Below are 24,850 nucleotides of genomic sequence, written 5' to 3'. Positions count from 1 at the left end.
CAACCATCCCAACCAATCGGCATCCCTCACTTCACTACCCCAACTCAACCCAACCCTTCCTTCGGCCCTCCTCACCTCACCACTCTAACCAAACTACAACACCCCCCACAACCCCCCACACATCCAACCCTCATGCATGTTTTCATATATATATATATATATATATATAAAGTGAAAAAAAAGAAGAAGAGTAAAATGGCACACTTTTGGCATTCTTTTGCTATCCATTTTAAACTTGTGGCTAATGTGTGCCAATTTATGTTTTTGTATAGATTTCTATCTTTTAATAACATTCATGTTCGTATTATTTTTTCTGTTCCCGTTTTTCTTAAGAGACCTATGCTTTTACATGTATATTTTAGTTGTGTTTTGATAGGTCTTCATATCCAAGTTTGGGGGACGCGTTTGCGCACTTACATCGGTGGATATTTTTGCATTCGTCACTCTACTTGGTAATATTGTTCTTTTACCTTCTTTGCTCTTATTTTGTTTCACTTGTCTTCACACATTGAGGACAATGTGACATTCAAGTTTGGGGGTGCATTAGGACATTTTTGGTTTTGCATTTTTGTTAAGCAATGATAGTATGATTTGAACTTGTCAGGGATGAAGCATATGTTTAATACCTTGTGTATAGAAGCAATTGACATTTTTCAAAATAAAGAAAAATTTGAGTTGAAATGATCATATGGATTCAAATCAGTCTATATAAATGTCTCAATTAGATTCTCGCTGGATTTGACACTCTTTTAAGCTTCACAATGCACAGATGCACATTGGAAACTTAACTGTGAGGCATGCAACTTGATTGACCTTGACCTTGGTCTAGTTAATTTGATTTGATGAACCTGATAGATGAATATCTTTGGCATGATTTAAGTTGTCTAAAAATAAAAAATAAAAAAAATAAAAACTGAGAAAGAAAGAAAAAAATGACCAGTTGACGTTCGTAACCTTTCCAACTCGAGCTATTAAGCCCTAGGAGTGTCTCTACACTTAGCACCCTAAAGCCGTCTGGTTTGGGAGTTGTTGGCCTAACGCTTGCTACAAGGGTTGGTTAGAAAGCTTAAAGGACTTAAACATTGCACGGTCATTCAAAAAAAAATTGTAATAAACATGGTTCGCTAAAGTTCGTAGCCTTTCCAACTTCAGCTATTAAGCCCTTTGGAGTGTCTCTACACTTAACACCCTAAAGCCATCTGGTTTGGGAGTTGTTGGCCTAACGCTTGCTACATAGGTTGGTTAGAAAGCTTAAGGGACTTCAGCATTGCACAACCATTCTATGTTTTGCTTATGAGTTACAATAAATTGTCAACAAGCAACAAAAGTTGTCTTGTAAATAAAATCATGCCTTAGGGACCTCATTTAAAGGGGAATTCAATGATTCGAAAACTTGTGCTTGGAAATTGGAAAAGAAAGTAAAAGCCGCATGTTGAGAATCCAATTCACTTTCACTAAACCTAGAGTTGATTTCCATTCAAGAGATGATAATTGAGTTATTTATATAGTCTATGATGTTGATACATGCATGTTGAAATGTGTTTAGTATCAATGCTTCATATATGCAAGGTAGTCTTCCCAATGACCCCATCTCCAGCTCTTTTTCTGTTTCAAGTTATTTTTGAGCTATGTATATATCTCATTTTACCATGGATGATATTTTTGTAGTAGCATGCCCATGGTTGTCTTTTCATTAAGTTTTTCATTGTAGTTTTGCTAAGGGACTAGCAAAATGTAAGTTTGGGGGTGTGATAAGCGCCGAATATTGTATATTCAAGCGCCCTAAATTGCATTAGTTAAGTCCATTATATGATTTTATTATGTAGATTATCTTCATTTGTGCATTTTTGTTTATTTTCAGGTTCATTGGCTTAAAAGAAGCAAGAATGATGTTTTGTTGAAATTTTGAATGCAAAGGCACAATGCTGAAGCTTGGCAGCAGTGGAACCTGACTTTTGTCGCCATTTTCGACCTAGCAAACTCAAGAACTGGAATTCTATCATAACATGAAAGATTTAGAGCTCTGAATTAGCTTTCTAAATCTTCAAACAGTTTGTCATTCGGAGCTCGGAACAGAGAGTTATGGCCTTGTTACCAGAGGTGCGCAGAACTGCCTGGCAGCAATGAAATTCTGCCTTGATCTTCATTTTCGACCAACCATCCTTGAGAATTGGATCTCTAGCAAAACATGAAGTATTTAAAGCTCTGAATTAAATCTCCAAATCTTTAAATGGTTTGTCATTCGGAGTTCGGAGCACAAAGTTATGGCTATTTCATTAAAGTAGGTCTGGGCGGAGCAAGTGAAGCATGGAGCTTTTTACACTAAATTCGAGTGCTCGAGGCCTTGCTTCGAGTGCTCGAATTTTGGGCAGATTGTTGTTCGGGAATAGCCCACTTCAGCCACTTGCACTCTACATTTACCAACTTTGGATTTCCCTATTGATGAGGTGGTTGAGGATGTCTTTTGGGGGAGAGAGAGAGGCCTTATCTATAAAAGAGAAGAGAAGGGAGGCCACAAAAATGCATTATCCTACATTTTTACAAGATAGAGGAGAGAGAAGGGAGCAAAAGGAGGAGTTCTTCAAGCAAAGGAAGGAGCACGAAAATGGAGTCTTGGATGGAGCTTCTTCCTTCTTCTAGCTTAGCAATGAGTAACTAACTCTTTCTCTAGGGAGGTGATGAAGTCCCTCCCTTGTAAGCATGTCCTAGGGTAGTCTATATTGGGGGATTGCAATGTATATTTATGGTCTTTTTCATAGCTAAGAGCACTTCATTTAGTGTAATGAATGTTTATATATGTATGGATGATTTCTTCAAGCTCATTATCTTATGTTAGGTGATGTCTTGTATTAATCTTTTTGTTTGAGTTTACATGGTGAGAATGGAAACAAGGTTATGAAATGATTTAATGGAATGTTGATAGGTGACTTTGATAGACCATTGCTTAGGAAATCCTTTGATGGTGTATGCTTAATCTTTAACTCCATGTGCTTCATCATTTTGTCAAGAATTTGATAGTCTTTCATTTAAGTAAACGTGTATAAGCTACACCTTAGTTAGGCAGTCTAAACATGTTTACCCTTTTGATGGATTATACTTGTTTGAGACCTAATGTACCTCTTACTTACATGGCAACTATGTGTTGCCATGTAGTTCTTGACCATCATATGTTGTTTTTCCCCTAATTTAGGTCTAATCTAGCATGTGTATAGGGATGGAGGCGGATTCACTTCCTTAGTCTTCTTTACTCGTCTTTCATCTCTTAAATTCTTGCAAGTTTTTCATTAATGCATATTTCAATTCATAGTATAAGTGACAAACAATCAACAACTCTTTATTACACCTCATCATCCTAAGAATGATTCTAGACATTTAGGTTGCTTTAGACTAGCGCAGTCCCAGTGGTTCGACTTACCCGACCAATAGCCCTATTTTACAATGATTCGTGCTATTGCGAAGGTTGATGTATAGTTGATCAACCGATCAACCATGGCGGCGCACTTTTTGGATAAGGACAAGGCTGAGATATTTTTGAGAAGAGGACAAAAATGGTAGGTGAGGATAAGATCAAAAGGGTTCGATCGATCGAAGGAAAGGTTAGATCGATCGAAGGAAAGGTTAGATTGATTGAATATGAAATTTTTCTGAGGATAAGGACAAAGGGCTTGATCTATCATGTCAGGGTTGGAATGATCACAGTATGATCGATCATAGCTTAGTTCGATCGATTAGAGAAGGCTTTTTCCACCACTTTGCTCCTTTCTTCCACTAGGTTTGAGATTGCTTCTTTTAATGCTTTAATTCAGCTGAATTGACTTATTTTGGGGATAAATGCTTGAAAAGGGAAATAATATGAAATTAGACTAAAATGAGAAAATAAGATAGAATAAGGTCCTAGAACATTTAAGATTAAGGAGTTTAAATGCGTACTTTTCAACGCTTATCACAGAGCTAAAGCTGCACTATTAGCAGGAAAAGGAGAAAAGACGACAGCCTGCAAAATAGTGCTCATTGAATCGCGAAAAACCACACCTCCACCCTCAACTTGAGATGAGGCTAAAAAAGTAGCATCCACACTACACTTAACAATGCCATCTCCTGGAGGCACCCATCATGAAGGAGAGGAAACAGGTTGCGAAAAAGATCGAGGAACAGACAAACCGGGATACAAACTGACGATAGGAAATGAAGATGCTTCCTTGTATTCCCAAAACTTAGAACAAGCCATCGAAGCAACACTAGGAGCATCCCAGCTCGTCCCATCGAAGATCAACTTATTTCTGGCTTTCCAAATTTCCCAAGAACAGCAAGCCACCAAACCCAACACATCCATTCTCCCTTCCGTATCCTTCCACTTCCCACCCAAATCCAACGACCAAGCAGAAAAAGATGAAGGAGGAGCACAAACAAAATCCAATCAAAGTGGTGAATACTTCCAAACTTGAATAGAATGAGGGCATAGGAAAAGCAAATGCTCGATGAATTCCTCGCCCCCCCTCTACACCTAGGACACACCACATCTGCCTCCAAACTTGTAGGCTTGAACTATTGTGTAATAATTGTCTCTCGTATTTTACACTGACATGATCAAACAATAAAAAAAATTTAAACCGATCACCATAAAAAGTTGATTCCCCAAATTACATGTCCCATTTAAAAACTAAATGTAATATATTTTATAATATTTTTAAATTACCATTTTTTATATCGACTCCATTAAAAGTAAAAGAATAATATATATTTTTTAAAACTAATTAATTACCATAAAAGATGGATTCCCAACAAGCTATTTTGGGACGGGGCATTTTTAATTAGTCCTTAGATATTCCATTCAGCCACGTGTAAGTGTAAGCAGAGCAAATCGCAGAAGCGTTGAACCGCTTCAGAAAAAAAAAGGGGCAAACTTAAACGCAAACGCGGCCAAGAAGCTATAAGCCGACGAAAGAGGGATATAAATACAGTACGTACATAGAGCAAAACAACAAGAACTCTCTCGTTCTGTATTCGTTGCCAAGCGAAGTGATTCAGAGAATCCCAAAAAGAAAGGAAGAAAATATGACAAGATCAGGACAGAAAAGGCAGAAGAAAGGAGAACAGCAACAAAACCCTAAAATCGTCGAAGCCACTCGGATTCGCATAACCAATTTACTACAAGACTTCCGTACATCAATTGATGAAGGTAATAGTACTAAACTCACACTAAATGGAATTAACTTTCTTATACTTGTTTTCTGCAGTTTATGCTATGAGTTCTGGTTGAAGCTTGAGCATTTTTTTCATTAATTTTTTTTTTTGGCTTTAATTTCTTTACTCTTCAAGTGGTCGTTCCTTTCAGTTTTCTCATTCTTAGTAGATGTTGGCAATACAAATTGCATTCTAAAACTTTACAGCTCTGGTTAGCGTGTGATGGAAAACTAATATATAAGCAAAGTATCTTTTCTTGAACCTTTGAGGCCAAACAGTGTGTGCTTTATTTTGAACTGCTTCGTTTTTTAATATTCTTTCCCAGATAGCTAGCTGCCAGTTGCTCTTGGATACATGGGGATATCCCCCATTACATTTGATTGTATTTCTATTTGGTTGTATGCCTCCATTTTTGGGTATCAGATAGAACAGAGTGAAAAATCTATCATTTAAATATTTGTTACCAATTCAAGAGTATGGCTATTACCCAAAGTTCTGATGGTTCAGCGTACACCATGTTTCCTAGAGGTGGTTGAGAAGGTCTTGTGATACCTTATCAACAAATAACCATTTTTTGAATTGCATTTTTATTGTGCCAAAATTTTAATCTAAATCACTTCTTTTTCGTGTGCATTTGTTATACATTCTAATTTCTATTCAGACATATGAAGATGTTGAAAAAATTAATAATAAAAAAATAGAGCAATCACACGAACAAACTAGATTTATGTGGAAAACCCCAAAAGGGAAAAATCATGGGGGACAAACAATCGACCATAATAGAAAACAGTACAACCCTAGGTCCAGACTCTTATCCCTAAGATTCTTTTATATTGAATTAAATCTAATCCAAACTCATGCTAGACACATAGGCTAGTTTGGTGTGCAGGAATAAAATGGAATGGAATGAGAATTTAAGTGGGAATGGAATGAGAATGAAAAAGGAAAGGAATGGTCATTCTCATTCCATTGTTTGGTTTCAAACCTAGAATGATAAGGAATGGAATGCTTATTTCCATTCCAATGTTTGGCTGGACCATCATCCTAAAACTAGAATGGAATGAATTTTTTTTTTTTTTTCAAAATATTCTTATCAAAATTCAAAATTAAAAATAAAATAAAAATAAATAAGAATAAGAATTGATCAATAGCAATTTGTTTTGAGTACGAACGTCCTGCCCCGACTGGCGTTCCCCTAAAATAGAAGTGAGTTTGTGCCGTCATTGCCATTTTCGATTGAATCAAGAGAGAAATAGAGATATGTAGAAAACCCTAGATCAGCTCCGATGGTGAGTACTTGCTTCTCTCTCTCTGAGATTAAAAAGTTCAGAGCTTGGTGAGTTTACGAACTACTGCTATGTAGAATGTTCAGAGAAAAGCTTGGAAGTGAGAGGAACAAACAATTGCAGAGTGCTACTGTATGTGTATATGCGAGGGTTTCGAAGGTTTTTCATTCAAAGTATGTTGGGTGGTGAGAGAGGGAGGAGGAGAGAGAGGGAAGTGTGGAACTGTGAGGGGAGAAGTGGAGGCAATGGAAAGTTTTTTAGGAGTGGTAGAAAAGAGAGAGATGATGGAGGAAGACGGCTGAGGGAGACAGAGTCATGTGTGAAAGAAGTTTTTAGGTTAGACGGTGCTTTTATTTTGTATTTATTTATTTTTTCTATTTTACTTATATTTTATTTTAATTTTTGTTGGGAATGGAATGGCCATTCCTTTGGTCAAGAAGAGGAATGGCCATTCCAACTTCTTGATGGAATGAGCATTCTCAGGAATGAGTTGGAATAGTCATTCCACCTTTAAAATGACACACCAAACAAGATAAAAGGAATCAGAAGTTGGAGTGGTCATTCCATTTCAGCCCATTCCAGCACACCAAACTAGTCCTTACTTGACCTTTAATATTGTGGATCAATGAATCCGTTCACTAACATGATCCTTGTTTGCTCTATAATTCAATCATAATTCATTCAACATAATGTGGGGTATTATATGAACACTTAACTTGTGATTAAAAAATGTAACTCTTAATATCATGTATCTCTATATTTTCATATAATCCCTTCTCATGTATTGTACTTGGTTTACCCTTATGTTCAGATAACCTCATGTTACCTTTTTATAGTGTTGGAATGATTAGTGATCAATTAGGAATGCTTTGGTTGAGTTTATAAAGGTTTCAAAACCTTTTCAAACTTGCAAGTGTGTGTTGTACAATTTTGATTGATTTAAACAACACCAGTAACCATTTATTGATTGCACAATTGATCAAACTATCTACTGTAGCTCTTAGGAGTGAGTTTCTTTGATTGAAATGAAGGTTTGATTACTCTAACTTTAGATACTTCATTGAGGTCCCCATGGACTCAAAATTAGGCGTATAATATATCATTGGAAGCTTATTGAGTGTTGTTTTTGAAAATACAAATGATATCGGAAAATTCTAGCTAGTTTATTTTCAATGTTTTTTGAAGGCATAAAGGTTAGTTTTTTTTTTTTTTTTGATAAGTAAAAATATATTAGAAAAACGTTCAAAAGGGGAACGCATCCCTAATACAAGAAAAAAGGTTTAAGGACCAATAGAATCCAAGAGATCAAAGAAATCATCAATCGAGGAGCATGTACTTCCTCTTACATAACAGAACAAAGAACGAAGAATATGAATTTTTAAATTAGCTAAAGACGATTCTTTTCCTTCAAAGGATTTGTTATTCCTCTCACGCCACAAACACCACCAGACACAATGTGGAACAATCTTCCAATAATCACGAGCTTGCTCTTTGATAGGACACCTTTTCCAAGCGTTAATCAATTGAGAGGAGTGTTTAGGCATTACCCAAAAAACACCAAACATGCTAAAAATAAAACTCCAACAATCATACGCCACAGCACAATGCAAAAGAATGTGATCCACGGATTCACTATCAGCTTTACATAAACAACACCAATTAACAATGATGTTGCCTCTCTTTCTCAAATTGTCCAATGTCAAAATCTTCTCCAATGAGGCAGTCCAAACGAAGAAGGCATAAAGGTTAGTTTTGATCCAAAAAAAAAAAAAAAAGAAGAGAGAAAATAGGAGTGAGTTTCTTTGATTGAAATCAAGGTTTGATTGCTTTGACTTTAGATACTTAGGTCCCTATGGACTCAAAATTAGGCGTATAATATATCATTGGAAGCTTATTGATTGTTGTTTTTGGAAATTTAAATTATATCGGAAGATTCTAGCTAGCTTATTTTCAATGTTTTTATGAAGACATAAAGGTTAGTTTTGAACCTTTATTGATTGTTGTCTTTGATAGGACACCTTTTCCAAGCGTTAATCAATTGAGAGGAGTGTTTAGGCATTACCCAAAAAACACCAAACATGCTAAAAATAAAACTCCAACAATCATACGCCACAGCACAATGCAAAAGAATGTGATCCACGGATTCACTATCAGCTTTACATAAACAACACCAATTAACAATGATGTTGCCTCTCTTTCTCAAATTGTCCAATGTCAAAATCTTCTCCAATGAGGCAGTCCAAACGAAGAAGGCATAAAGGTTAGTTTTGATCCAAAAAAAAAAAGAAAGAAGAAGAGAGAAAATAGGAGTGAGTTTCTTTGATTGAAATCAAGGTTTGATTGCTTTGACTTTAGATACTTAGGTCCCTATGGACTCAAAATTAGGCGTATAATATATCATTGGAAGCTTATTGATTGTTGTTTTTGGAAATTTAAATTATATCGGAAGGTTCTAGCTAGCTTATTTTCAATGTTTTTATGAAGACATAAAGGTTAGTTTTGAACCCCCCCCCCCCCCCCCCCCCTAAAAAAAGGAAGAAGAGAGACAATAGACTTTTAGTGGTATGGTCATATAAAACGGAGGCCTATGGATGCACCATTTAGAAAATGTAGATTTGATTGCATAAAAAGTAATAGAAAAAGAGGCTGACCAAAACTATTTTGTGGGATGAAGTAACTACAAATGATTATAAAAAAATTTGTTACAAGATGAGACATGGCTTGCAGTAGAAAAGAATGAAAAAAGAGAATTCATGAATTAGTTTCGACAACCTAAGATTTTTACCAAAACAACTACTTATTTGGTTTCAATTGAACTTCAAAATCTAAGCCTCCTAACCAAATTAAAGGTTTCGAAATTCATTCCCAATTAAGTAATATTCAATTTGAAATTTATAATGAAGCTCAAATATATTAGTTTAAAGCTATGTTACTTGGATTTGGGTATGTGTGTTGGGTACGAATATTTATTCATGCGATGGACGTGTCAAATCCCAAACAAGCCAATGCAGCAAGCCAAAGTGTCGGCTAGAGTTAATCTCATAAACGCCCCCAACCAGAACCAAAACGCTTTCTTTCCCACATTTACCTTCAAGCCAGAAACAACTTGAAACTATATTAGAACGCATCTCAAATACCTCATTTGAGAGACAGCTGCATCACTAGAAAACAAGAGTGTCATTAGCAAACATCAAATGAGAAATCTCCAAATGATTAGGAATGTCTCTCCCCACCCGAAAGCCATAGAATAAGCCCAGTTCCACCACCCTTTACATCATCCTACTAAGAGCCTCCATCACAATGGGAAAAAGAAAAGGAGATAGAGGATCTCCCTGCCTGAACCCCCTCAAACTAGAAAAGAATCCCATTGAAGCTTCATTTACGAGGATCGAGATTCTAACGTTTGAGATACAAAACTTAATCCATTTCCTTCATCTCTCTCCAAAATCTATCCTCTCCAACATATAAAGAAGGAAGCTCCAATTGACATGATCACAAGCCATCTCAATGTCCAACTTGCAAAGAACCCCTGGGACCCCACTGCACAGTCTAGAATCCACTTACTGCCTGCAATAAGGACTGACCTCCCGCAAAAGCGTTTTGGGAATCCAAGATAACCCTGTCCAATGTATCTCTCAATCTTAAAGCAAGAACTTTAACAATTAATTTATAGATGATTCCCACCAAGCTGATAGGTCTAAAGTTCGTCACATCAGACGCACCCCCGTTTTTGGGGATAAGAGCAATGAATGTGGCATTTAGACTTTTTTCAAAATGACCTTGAGAGTGAAAAGCATGAAAAGTACCCCTCACCTCTCCCCTCACCATCTCCCAGTTTTCAAAAAGGAATCTTAAGGAGAAACCATCAGGTCTTGGGGCTTTATCCCCATTATAGCTCTTCAATTCCTCAACACTTCTTCTTCAGACAAAGACCTCTCTAATTTAGCACTCGCAATCTTAGAAATCGAATCGAATTGGAGTCCCCTAAGCAGAGGTCTCCAACTGTGAGTCTTAGTGAAAAGCTTCTGATAAAAAGAGGCAACCCCTCTACAAACCTTCTCCCCATTACACAAAAATTCCCCTTCCACCCAAATCCTTCCAATATGATTACCCCTTCGATGAGTGTTAGCAAGTCGATGGAAGAATTTCGTATTCCGATCCCCCTCCTTTAACCACAAGTCTCTAGCTTCCTGCCTCCACGAAATCTCTTCCAACACGGCAATCTTAGCAATCCGCCCTCTTACTACTCAAAGCTTCCACAAGATCTCCTAATCCTCCATACAATCTCCGAAAACGCTCGGTTCTTCCTCCATTCCAAGTTTCCGACCGTCTTTTGATATCCATCTTCAACCGTCGCAATTTGCCTGCAAGGATAAAGCTCGGAGTGCCACTCACATCATAGCCCTCCCACCAAGAGCGAACCCTCTCAATGAAGCCCTCTTCTCGAAGCCACATATTCTCAAAGCTAAAGGGAGAACTTTTTTTGTGATCCCCCACAATCCGAAATCAAACGAATATGGTCGGAAGTAGGTATAGCCAGCGCTGCTTGAACCATAACCGGAAATTTCTCCTCCAAATCTCCGAACAAAAGGAATCTATCTAGACGAGATAGAGTAGGTGACTCTCTACCCCGTCCACCTTTCACTAAGAGAGCGTACAACATTAAAATCCTCTCCAACACACCAAGGTGAAGGCCATCTCCTTCGGACAGACCAAGCTCCTCCCACAACAAATGGCGAACATCATCTTCTTTAGGGTTGTAGACACCCGAAAAAATCCAATAGAAACCATCCTCCTCCATAGTGAAAAGGCAAGACACCGAGAATCTTTCCATCCACGCATCATGTTTTGAAACCCATCTTTTATCCCTCATCACAAGAATGCCTCCCGACATAGCAACTTATCTGAGACCGAAGCAATTTTTGTTTCTTGTAAACAAACCACACGAATTACCAACTTCACTACCTTCCTCTTTTTCGGGTCATTGAGACCATGGACATTCCACGAGATAATGCGGAATTTCACGAGGAAACAATTGCATTCTCCTTCCTTCTTCTCTTCCCTTAACCCCTCTCCGTCGCCTCCCCACTCTTCCCTTCATAGTTGACATACGAGATAAGGTTCCTCAGCTCCCTCTCCCCTTTCTCTAAAGAAGTCGTCCCTTGCCCCCCACCTGCTTGACTTTGTTAAATTGATGGAAAATTTCCACTGCCTGATTATTATCCTCCTAAAAGGTCACTCCAAACAAGGTTACCTACACACCCAGCATTATTCATAACCCACTCCTCCCTACAATCCCCTTAATCCCCCTTTCCCCTCCCCCCACTTCAGTATGGTCATCCCTCACCCCCTTAAGATTCACCACTGCCAAAGGGAACTACATGTCATCTTCTGCACAACCCTCCCAAGGAACAATCCCCATATCTCTGCCGAGTTCGACATCCCATCCCAATCCTTCTACGTGGAAACAGCTGCTAGCCACAGGGGTGCCAAACTCATTTGCAGAATCCTTGTAATTTGTTTTCGAGCCCTCAAATGAAGCACAATTAAGCCCCTTCAGGGCTTTAAACAGTCGTAGTTCTTTAAACAGTCGCTTTAAACAGCTGCAAATTTTTGGAATTCGCCGGAGAAGAGGAGATGGATGAAATTTAGTGCCGACGAGGCTGGTGTGGGAATAGACAAGGAGGTCTTTCGTCATCTACAGTGTTGCGCTGATGCTTCAAATAAGTCCCTACCAGTTACTACTTGGATAAAGGGAAGCAACTCTAGACTCTCATCTCGGGATTCTCACAGAATTAGCCATGTTTATAGATGGTCAAGAAAAGATAAACAGAAATGGACCTCCACTGAACTTGGATAAAGGGAAGCAACTCTAGACTCTCATCTCGGGAAGGGAAGCAACTCTAGACTCTCATCTCGAGATTCTCACAGAATTAGCCATGTTTATAGATGGTCAAGAAAAGATAAACAGAAATGGACCTCCACTGACCTAGGTATGTCCTCTGTTATTCATCCCCATAGTTCCCTTACAGCACCTTCTTCTTCTTCCTCTCCTTCTTGTGGGGCAGTGAGAGGCGATGTTGAGATGACAATGGATAAGAGCAGTGTTATGTCAGTTATGCCTACGGCACCTACAAACGAGTATGGTCTGGTTACAGATAGGAAGGCTGCTAGCACGTATGCCACTTCAGGGTAAGCTGACCCACATGATTGTGCAATTCAGGACTTATCAGATGGGGTTTTGGTCTGTGTAGGGAGAGACCTTCACTTTCAGATGTCTAATGAGTCAGCTATGGCTCTGCTCAAAGAACTTCGCCTTTATGTAGCCTTGAAAGGCCTTAACTGCATGCCGTCTGTAGGGGCTGAGGAGAATAAATTGGTCAGTTTCGTGAGTAGTGGAATGGGAGACTAAATTACAGATTTTGACTCATTGACAGAGCCATTTGATTTAGGAAGAGATTGTGTAGAGGAGGTGGCTACTGATCTGGTTTCCATCCAACAAGTTTGCTCCAATGAGTTTGCTCCTTGGCTGGAGAATGATTTTTCTGAAGTGATAGAGGAGGAACCATTGGCAGTTGAGACACCTGGTTGTTCAGGAACATATGTTGACTTAGGCAAGGACTGGGTGGTCGAAAATATAGGAGCTACTAGTGAGTTGTTGGGTGTTTCTTCAAAGGGGAATAGTGACTTGACACTATCCATTCTTCAACCAATAGTGGAAGGAAGAGAGGTAGCTGTGACTGAAGAGGTTGTGAACACGAGGCCTATACCCTCTTGGAAAGGGGCACAAGAGGTCAAGAATCTTATCTCTGAAGTCAATTATGAAGGGAAGAAAGGGGTGGTGAGGGAGAGGGGAAGGACTAGGAGTAGGAGTTTGAGGAAGGGAGGAGGGGAGATCATCTTATTTGGTTTTTAATGAAGCTACGAATTATTACTTGGAATGTTCGTGGTCTCAACGACCCGAATAAAAGGAGGGTGGTAAAGGTAGCTTTAAGGAAGTGGGGGGGCCAAGTTGTTTGTTTGCAAGAAACCAAGTTGGCATCCATTTTTGATGGGGTGGTTAGGAGTTGTGGGAGGAAGGTTTGTGGAATGGGAGGTCTTGAATGCTACAGGTACTTCGGGCGATGGGATTGTAGATGGTTGTCTTGGATGGATGTGTGGGTGGGGAGATTCTCTCTGTCTTGCAAGTTCAAATTGAAAGAGGACAATTTCAGATGGGTTTTCACTGGGGTCTATGGACTGGTTGTTGATATTGATCGGGCTTTTTTCTGGGAGGAGCTAAATCATGCTCAAGAAATGTGGTCTCTTCCTTGGTGTTTGGGTGGGGATTTCAATTTTGTTAGATTCCCATTAGAGAGGTCCACAAGAGGAAGGAGGTCTTCTGAAATGGATCAATTTTCTGATTTCATTGATGGGCATCTTCTCATTGATCTACCAATGGAAGGCGCAGCCTATACATGGTTAAATGGTAGGGACCCAGTCACTTTTTCAAGGCTGGATCGTTTCTTGATTTTTGGAGAGTGGGAAGAGAAATTCCTGGATGTCGTTCAAGCAGTTTTAGCAAGGGAGGTTTGTGTTCCTCTGGTTTTGGATTGTGGGGGTTTGTGTTCTTGAAGGTCTCCGTTTCGATTTGAGAATATGTGGCTAAGAGCATTACAGGCTCGTCTAGCTTCATGTTAACTATGAAGTTAAAGGCTCTTAAACTCGATCTTAAGAAATGGAATAAAGAAGTTTTTGGGAATCTTGAATTGTGGAAGCATAGAGTCCTTGCTGATTTTTTTGAGATTGATCGCCTTAAAGAGGCGAGTGGGGATGTGGAGTTATTACGTTCTAGAAGAGCTTCTTGTCAGGGAGCTCTTGTTGAGATTGCTAGCATGGAGGAGATATCATGGCGACAAAAATCCCGGGCTATTTGGTTAAAATAGGGAGATCGTAATACAAAATTTTTTCACAGACTCGCTAATGCTTATAGAAGAAGCAATCATATAGGACGTATTCGGGTGGAAGGTGTAGAGATGTGGAGGGAGGAAGATGTGCGAAATGGGATTGCTTCTTTTTATCAGAAGCTTTATACCGAGCCGCTAGCTTGGAGACCTAAACTTGATGGTCTTCATTTTGTGGCTATTTCTGAGATCGACAGGGAGGGGCTTGAGATTCCCTTTACTGAAGAAGAAGTTCTAAAGGTTTTATCAAGTTGTAACGGGGACAAAGCTCCGGGGCCTGATGGGTTCACTATGCGGTTTCTAATGGAAAGTTGGGCGGTTGTGAGAAATGAGGTGATGGGCACTTTTCAGGAGTTTTATTCTATAGGTGCCTTTGAGAAGTCGCTAAATGCGTCATTCATTGCCTTATCCCTAAGAAGGGAGGTGTTTCTGACATTAAAGACTTTTGACCTATTAGCTTAGTGGGTTGTATCTACAAGCTTATGGCTAAGGTTCTTGCTCTTAGGATGAGGGAAGTGATGGATGGGATTATATCGGATTCCCAGAATGCTTTTGTCGGAGGACAGGAAATTCTTGATTCAGTTCTTATTGCAGGCGAATGTGTGGACTCTAGATTGAGAAGTGGTGTTCCCGGAGTCTTATGCAAACTTGACATTAAGAAAGCGTATGATCATGCGAATTGGAATTTCCTGCTTTATTTGCTACAGAGAATGGGGTTTGGAGGTAAATAGAGGAAATGGATTGAGACACGCCTCTCGTCTGTCAAGTTCTTTGTTCTTGTGAACAGGTTTTCTGCTGGCTTATTTGGGTGTACTCGGGGTTTAAGATAAGGAGATCCCCTGTCGTCTTTCCTTTTTCTTATTGTTATGGAGGGATTAAGCAGACTTGTGCGAAGGGCAGAGGATCTCGATCTTATTAAGGGTTTTATGGTGGGAAGAGATCCTGTCCATCAAATGGAGGTCTCTCATTTACTTTTTGCGGACGACACCCTAGTTTTCTGTGATGCTGATGTGTCTCAGCTTAGATGATATTTTAGGTGCATCTTGGCCTGTTTTCAGGCTGTCCTAGTCTGAAGGTTAATGTGGCTAAAAGTGTGCTTGTTCTGGTTGGGGATGTTCAGAATATCTCATCTTTAGCGGCAGTCCTTAGGTGTAGGGTGAGTTCTTTTCCAATTCCGTATTTGGGTTTGCCCTTAGGGGTTTCCTCTAGACAGTGGGGAGTTGGGACCCTGTGATTGATAGGTATGCGAAGAGATTGGCAGGATGGAAAAAGCAATACTTGTCTTTGGGTGTTGGGGGGGGGGGGGGGGGGGGGGGGCTACTCTCATTAAAAGCACTTTATCGAGCACTTTATCGAGCCTTCCCACATATTTTTTATCCATGTTCCAAATTCTATGATTTGTTGCTGCTAGGGTTGAAAAAATTCAAAGGGATTTCCTTTGGGGCGGAAGAGGAGAAGAGTTTAAGTATCACCTTGTCAATTGGGAACAAGTCTGCAAGCCAATGAAGTTTGGTGGTCTTGGTATTAGAAGACTGGTTCCCTTTAACTAAGCTCTTTTGGGAAAATGGCTGTGGAGTTACGGGAGGGAAAGACATCGCCCTTAGCGAAGGCTTGTTTCATGCCGGTATGGGGAAGAGAGTGGTGGTTGGTCTACTCATATGGTGTCTCTAGTGGGAGGAGTAGGGGCGTGGAAATCCATTTGGAAGGATGGGATGCTTTTTCTACTCATATCAGATTCAAAGTTCGTGATGGCAGATGTGTTCGCTTTTGGGAGGATCTTTGGTGTGGAGACCAGCCTTTATCTAGTTTATTTCCCAGATTATACAGTATTGCAGTTGATAGACATGCCTGCGTAGCTGACTGTTATCGGCTTGATAGAAGTGGGATTACGTGGGATGTGCACTTTCGACTCTCTTTTCAGGATTGGGAGGTGGACGAGGTATGTGTTTTTCTAGATTTGCTGTATCTATAGGAGGCAGTTGGCAAATGTTGTGACGACATGACATGGATTCCCTCTTCCCATGGTCGCTTCGAAGTTCGATCCTTATTCTTATGTCTTTCTGATTTTGATATCGTTGATTTTTTGGGGAAGACTATCTGGCGTTCTATCGCTCCAACTAGGGTGGCATTCTTTGTTTAGACCGCTGTATGGGGTAAGATCCTGATGATTTATAATTTAAGGAAAAGGGGCAACTGTCTTGTTAACTGGTGTTACCTATGCAAACAAGATGGTGAGTCAGTTGCTCATATTCTCATGCATTGTCCTGTGGCGAGCGATTGTTGGAATCTTATCTTTTGTTTGTTTGGTATGGGTTGGGTTATGCCTCATTATCCTAAGGATTTGATTCGTATTTGGAGAGGATGCCGTGTGAGAAGTGTTGTTCGCGATTATTGGAGAGTTGTACCACATTGTGTCTGGTGGTGCATATGGAAGGAGAGGAATAGTAGAATGTTCGAAGGGAAAGAGTCGTCCACAACGATTCTGAAACTTCACATTATTCGCTCTCTTTTCAGTTACTTGAAGAGGAAGTCCTGTTTCTCTCCCGATGATTTAATCATTTTTTTGGAATCTTTGGGGCCTTAAACCCCGGTTCCACTTTTGTATAAGGGATGCGTTCCCCTCTTGAACGCCTTTTTAATTCAATTATTACTTATTAAAAAAAAAAAAAAAAAAATAGTTTTCTGGAAATCATGGCCAGTTCTTCATTTTCATCACTTTCCCCATCAACATCATAACCTTCACTCTCTTGGTGAGATCATTTGAGAATAAGCCCGCCCTTTGCTGGCTTTGACCGAGTCTTTTGGACCCTTCAAAGCAATCTCATGTGTTAGTAGAGAGCCAGGTAGCTCATCAAGTGTTAGCTTCTTGAAATCCTTAGATTCAGCAATGGCTGTGACTTTGGGCTTCCATTGGTGCGGCAAAGACCTTAGAATCTTCTTGATGCTCTTGTAGGTGGAATACCCTTCACCGAGAGCATCTATTCTATTCAAGATGGAGGTGAACCGAGTGAACATCGCACTAAGTTAAGATACTCGATCTATCGTTTTTAAAATCCCTTCATGTGTCATGTGACGGCATACCTGATACGATAGCATGACCGTTAACCCTGGGCTCCAGGTCGCCTCCCCCAATCCTTTGCTTCCCTATGCTGGCCTCCATCCCCGTCCTCTGGAAATTGACCTTGACGAAACACCCACACTCTCTATCTTCACACCGAGCGTTCCCATTCCTTCTCCACTCACCTTTCTTTCCCTCATCTGCCACCATATCGACCAAACAATGCCTCAGTCGGCACTAATTTCGGCAATCGTTCTTCAGCCACCGCCCCCTTGAAGTGCAGTGATTGTAGTGTAGCATCCTTTATCGCATTGCCCTCAACCGTTTTGAAACCCCCACAAGCATCACTGACAGCTCTGAAGAGGGAATTGCACCATAAAGGGAGTGGTAATCCAAAGAGTAACAACCAACTTTCCTTTCTCCCTTTCAAGATGCTGGAACACCCAACCTTGAACACCAAATGTCCAACCTCAGAGTGGCTTCAACCCAAGTTCGCTTCCCCTCCATGAGGACTTTAATGGCCTCTGCGTGTGACAGTAATTGGTACAGCAGCAGAGTGTCAGGCAGTGGCAACAGCACCACCACTGGCCACACTCCAAGCCCTTGAAGCCCACTCCGTTACCTTCTCAATCGAGCCCACTGGTTTGCCCCACCTCTACATGCCTGTAATGCATCTCGTTTCTGCCATATACCCTGATCTTCCACTTTGAAACAAAAACCTCTCGTCTCTGACGCCGGCAATACCATAGTCTCACCTCTGGCGTAGAGACATGGTAGCCTAGCTACCTCAATGAACGACCTCATCTATTCTCAATTAAGTACTCAACCTCTCTTGATCGAGCCCATAGTTGATAACTACTGTTCACACTTTATCACATCAGAACTTCGGGTAACGGTTTAATGCACTCTTGAGTGTTTATTTTTTATTTTTAGTTTTTAATTTTTTTTTATGCTGACTATAATGTTGTGATCTCTTTCCTTCTGGGGATTGTATCCATTTGAATGGAGTAAAGGTGCACTGAGGCATCCTCGGAAGCATTAAATAAAACCTTAGCTTGCAGGATATCAAAACTGGACATAAAGGTTCTGATTGATGCATTGTGCAGAGTGGTGGACACATACAATTCTGTTTTTGGTGACTTCATGCCAACTGCTGCATTTTTGAGAGCCTTTTATAAATAAATTTTCAAGTCTTTTTGCCCGCCTAGTTTTATTTATTTATTTTGAAAAGCTGTGAAATAAATCAAAGCCCAATTGTCTAATTGAGAATGCTGTTAATGCAGTGTACACATTTGAAGCCAACCTGACAAATTATGAACGTGCAGTGGTGCATGAATTATGCAAGAAAATGGGTATGACGTCCAAAAGTTCTGGGTGAGTATTGGTGGTGATATCGCATTATGATTCTGGTGAATGTGACCCTCAAATTTTCTACACCATTGAAAATTGAGGCTAGTGATTCCCCATTTGTTTCTAATGTCACCGTTTTTACTTGTTAGTTGGGCACTGATATCTTGCTCCCATTCGGTATAGTTACTTATGAGCTTGAGCTTGTGTAGGCGTGGGAATCAGCGATGCGTATCTGTTTACAAAGCTAAAAGAAAAGTGGACAAGAAGATGGGGAAAGAAAATCTCACTCCCTTAACATTTTCAGAAATGGCAAAAGAGGTATTGCAGGACTTATTTACTCGATATCCACCTGATGATCAAAAGGTAGACGAGGAAATGATTGGGAAACATAGTGGAAAATCTGATAAAAGACATGGAAAGAGAGATGATATCTTTTGCCGACCTTCAATGAACAAGGACGAAATAGCAAAGAAGGTGGAATCACTTGCTTCTAGAGTAGAAAAGTCCCCGAAACTGACAGAGGTTCTGCTGCTTATAATACTGAGTTTTTTATGTTCTATAAATTTTTTGGTTAAAATAAATACTACCTATGTAATTGTGCTGTCAAAATTATTTTGTTTAGTAGTCTAAAAGTGAAGGTTTATTATGATTTTATGCATTGCAGATTATTGAACAGAGGTCTAAGCTTCCAATATCATCCTTCAGGGATCTCATTACATCCACAATAAAATCTAATCAGGTTGTTTAAGTTTACTTTACATGTTATTCTATTGATTTTGCTTCCTAAATTGCAAATTGCATCATGCTAAGAGACCGACTTAAGCTGTTGACTGGTTCTAGAAGCAGCAGAATCTTAAGAATATTTGTATATTAAAATACGTAATAGTTGTGATTCGTGTATAAAAAGTACCCGTAAGCTTGAATAATTTTTATTTTATTTCATTATATATATATATATATTTTTGGTGATAGTGCGTATTTTATGTTGTCTTATCTAATTTTAACTACTTTTTAACTTTAACTAAATTATCGAATAACAAGAACTTGAACCAACACAAAATCTTAGTAAGTATTCAAACCATCATGCTTTAATCATAATACATGCAATCATAGGCTATACAAAGAAAAGTAGTTTCTCAATACACTCATATTACTCTCGCCAATCTAAATAAGAATGATTGATGAATAAAAAACAAAATATGCACGCACTACAGTCTCTCGATAAGGCTTTGAATCTTTCTTGTTTGTGTCTTTGGTTCTCTGAAAGCATGAGCTATTTATTGGCGAAAAGGAATAGTAGAGAAAATATGATTAGTGTTTTAATCCCAAAACGAAACTGCTGTTTCGTAAAGTTTTTTTTTTTTTTTTTTTTTTCTCTCATACCACAAGCACCAAATGATGCAAGTGAAGAACCTGCAAGAAACCTTCCTCCTTGTAGCAGAACTAGGAGAGAAAGTAATGAACCACTGGATAACCAAATTAAAGGACTGTAGGTTGATGCAGTCAGAGAAACCTAATTTTCTGCAGTGGAATATGTGTTTTTTAGATATTTTAAAATTTTCTTTGTTTTTTGTAGTTTTCTAATTTTCAGCAGCTTTCCTATTTTGGTTTTATTATAGATTTGGTTTTTACCTAATATAAGGCTAGGATTGGGGGAAGAAGAAACTTTATATAAAGCCTTGTAATTCCTAGTGTTTGGGGAGTTTTACAGTTTCAGAGAATTATTTTACAGCAAATAAAGTTGCCTGTCAATTCTCCTTTCTCTTGCTTTTGTTCTTTATTTCGTTTGAATATTGCTGTGAAGACGATTTGATCTTTTCCTCTTGGTAAGGCGGCATCAGTGTGGTATCAGAGCATGGGTTCAGCTTTCTGACTGCTCAATCATGCTTCCAGGACAACAACTGAGAAGAGAACGTTTTAGGATGCAAGGTCCAACCAAACCCTTACCCCAGAAAGTCAAAAACGAAGTCGAGAATTTGCGGAGACAAGTCGAGATGTTGAACCAACAATTGGCTCAACATGTTATCAACCTGCTGGTTGATGACAACTTTCCAATGGAGGATAACCAGTCTAAACTCGAAACATTTTAAAAATCCATTTTATATTTCGCGGCGCCATAGGTCACCCGACAGTCGGACCAGACGTCGTTGGGAGGTGAATATCAGAAGAGAAATTCCCGAGTTCCACGGGAGTCCCAAGGCAGAGGAGTTTATTGATTGGCAAATACCACGAGATACCAGATCACAAAAAAGGTCAAGCTTGTGGCTATTCATTTAAAATGTAAAGCATCGGAATGGTGGGAGCAATTACGGATTACCCGAAAGCGTAGAGGTAAGCCAAAGATCATAGAATGGAAAAAAAATGAAGAAAAAGTTGAAGGAACAAATTTTGCCCTTTAATTATGTCCAAACGATGTATCAACGTTTGCATAATGTAAGGCAAGGAGGCCGTAGTGTGGAAGATTACAGTAAAGCAATTTCTCGGTTAGCACACAATGACCTATCAGAGAGTGAAGAACAGATTGTGGCATGCTATATTGGCGGACTAATAGAAGAAGTCCTGCTCTTGCATTCATTTTGGTCAGTTTCAGAGGCTTATCAACGAGCTTTGGTGGTGAAGCAGCAAAGCAAGCAGGTTTCGAGTTCCAGCAGCACTTTCACAAGGTTGCAGTCCACTTTTAAATGTGAATCAGCCTCTACAACAGTGAGAAACTAGGCCCAAAAAGTGGGACAGCAGCTGCCACATGTTAGTGGAGTTAAAGAGCAGGATGCCAACGCTGGAAACCGCCAAAATTATGGAAGGACATCTGGCCAAAGTCAAGGTGGAGACCTTGGGCTGAAGTGTTACAAGTGTGGAGAGCGTGGGCATAGATCAGCGGAGTGCAGAAAACATGAAAAACAGATTTTGATCGAAGAAGATGATGCAATCCCAGAGGTTGAGCCAAAATATGATGATTATCCGGAGGAAGAGGATGATGACATCTTATATGGTGATTTAGGTGAATTTTTGGTTAAGCAGAAGTCCCCTCTGCTTCCGAAACATGAGGATGATGAAGTTAAGGAATTCAACACGACAAAAGAAGAGGATGGTGACAAGAAGTTTGGTATTGAGAGTGAACAACATTGATTAGCTGATGAGCACGTTGAAGAATTTTCAAATTGCATGACCAAGATGTGGTGGAGAAGCATGGGCATCAAGTTTGTGAAGGATCATTATGTGAGCAGATTGTTGGTGAAGAAGTTTTTATTCCAGAAAGTGCTAGCGAAGATAATTTGGTTGTCTTGCTCTGAAGGTTCTCTTAGCAATGTACGGAATGATTGTGGCAAACAGGACTTGTTTGGTTGGGATTGAATATGGTGCAATGCTTCTTGCTCCTCTTGCTAACTGTTTTGAGCATGATATCATGCATTTTGAGGTTTGGAAATATGAGGACCCAACTGATGGTTATCTCAGTATGCATGTTCACCACGAAGTGATCATTCCAGCAGGTCCCTTAGATACAAATTGGCTTGACCACTTAAGGTTAGAGAAAGGGTGAGCTTTATATTTGCACGAAAAATGCAATCAAACATAAAAAAATTGAAGCAAGATTTTGTAGCATTGAGTCTTCGTTTTTGACTAGTGGAGCTTTTATTGGCTGAGGCCAAGAACCAAGGTTTTTCCCTATTGAGAGGGTTTTCCTTGTAAACCTTGTGTCTCATTGCATTTGTATTGATTGTAATTATCACTGTGCTAAAGAAGAATTTGAAGCAAGACCAATTCACCCCCCCTCTTGGTCCAACAAAAATATTTATGAATCATGCCCAAACTCTAGTATTCCAGTAAACTTTAAATCCCAAGCTAACACTGAACTATATAGTCTCTAATTACAGTCTCTCCATAGTTCAGTTTTAGCTTGGGCCCTTAGAGTTTACTGGAATACTAGAGTTTGGGCATGATTCATAAATCTTTTGTTGGACCATGCTCAAGTCTTGCCTCGTTAGACGATTTGATAGAGACGTGGGATCTATGACTGATATTGAGAGGTGGGCTTCGAAGACATGGAGAATTTCATTTGGGTTTAGCGTTTCCGCTCTGGCGGATGGGTTGCTTTTGTTCAGATTCCCATCGGTTTTGGAATCTCAGAAGGTTTTGAAGAGGGGTAAGAAAGTCTGGGGCGATGCACAGTTTATTGATTTGTGGTGCTATTGGGTCGGGTGTTTTGGGCTGAGGATGAAGACCTTGCACCGGCGTGTTATTCTGTATTGTCTTCCTTTGCATCTTTGGTGTCAGAAGCTGTTTGTTGCCATTGGTGAGATGTTGAGGCTTACAAATTGAGTGATACAGAGAGAATTGTCATCACTGTGCTCGAGGGAGGTGAGTTCCCGGAGTTAATCACTGTGGAAGACAGGCGGTGGGCTTTCAGACTTTCGTTGACAGAAGAGACCTGCCCTTCTTTGTACCGACTTTGAATTCTTTCGATGTGAGTGAAAGGAGGAGACCCCAAGTGATTTCGGATAGGAAGGATCGAGTGGTACGATGGTCTGGAGGTGGTCTTTGTGCTCCACTGGAGGAGCATATTATGGATCGTCACGGTGGTCTTTCCCAAGGGCAGGGAGCTGGGGACGTAGGGGGATGCACATGCCGAAGGAGAGTGGGGTGGGCAGATCTAGGGGTGAGACGTGGTTGGTGTTCATGGCCATCCCGTTGTCGGTGCAAGACAACTGTGGGTGCACGTGATCATGCATGTGAGTGTGTGGGACATTTGTATTCTGATAAGGATGGGCCTGGACCTGGGCCACACTATGGGCGTCAGGGACTAAATGTTACAGTAAGGTCTCAGTCCAAGCCCATGTCTGTCAAATCTGTTGGGCCATCCTCTTCAGCTGGGCTGCATCCGGCCAAGCCCAACTCACTTGCGTCAAGATCGTCGGCTGGGCTTCCTCATTATAAGCCTGTGCCCAGATTAGGCAAGTTTAGAGGGGATAGGGTGGTGGCTTGGGGCCCGGATAAGGGACTTGTTGTCTCTTTTAAGGGGAACCAGTCCAGTCCACTGGTTGCTAAGGAGTCCATCTACATTCAGCAGGCCCAGTCCATAGGTCCATCTCCTACGCAGTTCAAAGGTCCTTCGACAACAAAGCCTGTGGCTAAGTATTTGTCTCAGAGGGAGAGAGACTTCTGGGTAAAGGTGGGTGAGTCCTTTCAGGGAGATGGGTTGAAGACTAAGAGATTCCATCACGCTGAGTGCTGCAAAAGATTGATGTCTGGGAATAGCTTTGGTCCGTTGCTCAGCGGAAGTTGCAGTGATGTTTCAGAGGACTGTGACTCGTCAGATAAGCCGGATTATCAAAGGAATTCATTTATGATTAAACACCCTGACAAAAGATGGACCAAAAGCAAAAACAGAAATGGGTGGCTCGCAAGGACAGAGACCTCGAACCTGGTATGTATCCTATTTCCCACTCTTGGAGCTCTCTTTCTGCTCCTCCTTCTTCTACTACTCCTTGCGGGGTGTCGAGGAGTGATGGGGGAGGACTGTGATGGGTTTTCAGTAAAGTCTCGGTTGCTTTCCCCTGTGGTAGAGGTGGGGTCCGAGGATGAGGTGGTTGACTCGGATTCGAATGGATGTGGGTTTGTTGGGCTGTTAGAAAGGGATGGGATGGCCGGTGTTGATCTTTTTGGGTTATCAAAAAGGGATGGGATGGCCAGTGTGGATTCTGATTTGGATTTCTTGGGGAATGATGGGTTTCTGTCTGATTTCTCTTCATCGGTTCAGCCGTCATTGGTTGGGGAGGAGCTGGGTTGGATTTCTGAGCCTATTACAGACATGGTTGATGATTTGGGTGATTCTATACTGGATGGAGACAGATTGGGGAGGTCACAGATGGACCCTTTGACTGGCGCTTCCGAAAGGATGGTAGTTTATGTTGGGAAGGACCTTCATTTTACTCTCAGTGATGATGCAACAGCTCTGTTGGTACAGGAATTGACGAAATACAGAACTCTGCCTATTGATCATGCTGTTGGTACGAATACTCAGGTTGACGGTT

General features: G+C 40.3%; 1 protein-coding gene across 1 annotated transcript in view; it reads left to right on the top strand.

Moving 5' to 3' along the window:
• Positions 1-4,835: 4,835 nt before the first annotated feature.
• LOC132311153 (DExH-box ATP-dependent RNA helicase DExH6-like) overlaps positions 4,836-24,850 on the top strand; it is a 67,444-nt gene continuing 47,429 nt past the window's right edge. Inside the window, exons 1-4 of the mRNA XM_059808915.1 lie at positions 4,836-5,179; positions 18,755-18,845; positions 19,031-19,343; positions 19,486-19,560. Of these exons, the coding sequence (XP_059664898.1) occupies positions 5,056-5,179; positions 18,755-18,845; positions 19,031-19,343; positions 19,486-19,560 (603 nt within the window). The 5' untranslated portion in view covers positions 4,836-5,055. The remainder of the gene's footprint in view (positions 5,180-18,754; positions 18,846-19,030; positions 19,344-19,485; positions 19,561-24,850) is intronic.

Source organism: Cornus florida, unplaced genomic scaffold (genome assembly GCF_030987335.1).
Source record: "Cornus florida cultivar Cherokee Brave unplaced genomic scaffold, ASM3098733v1 CherokeeBrave_3.0.0_Hap2_Chr06, whole genome shotgun sequence".
NCBI classification, from domain to species: Eukaryota; Viridiplantae; Streptophyta; class Magnoliopsida; order Cornales; family Cornaceae; genus Cornus; species Cornus florida.
This window is presented reverse-complemented; position numbering and strand designations above follow the sequence as displayed.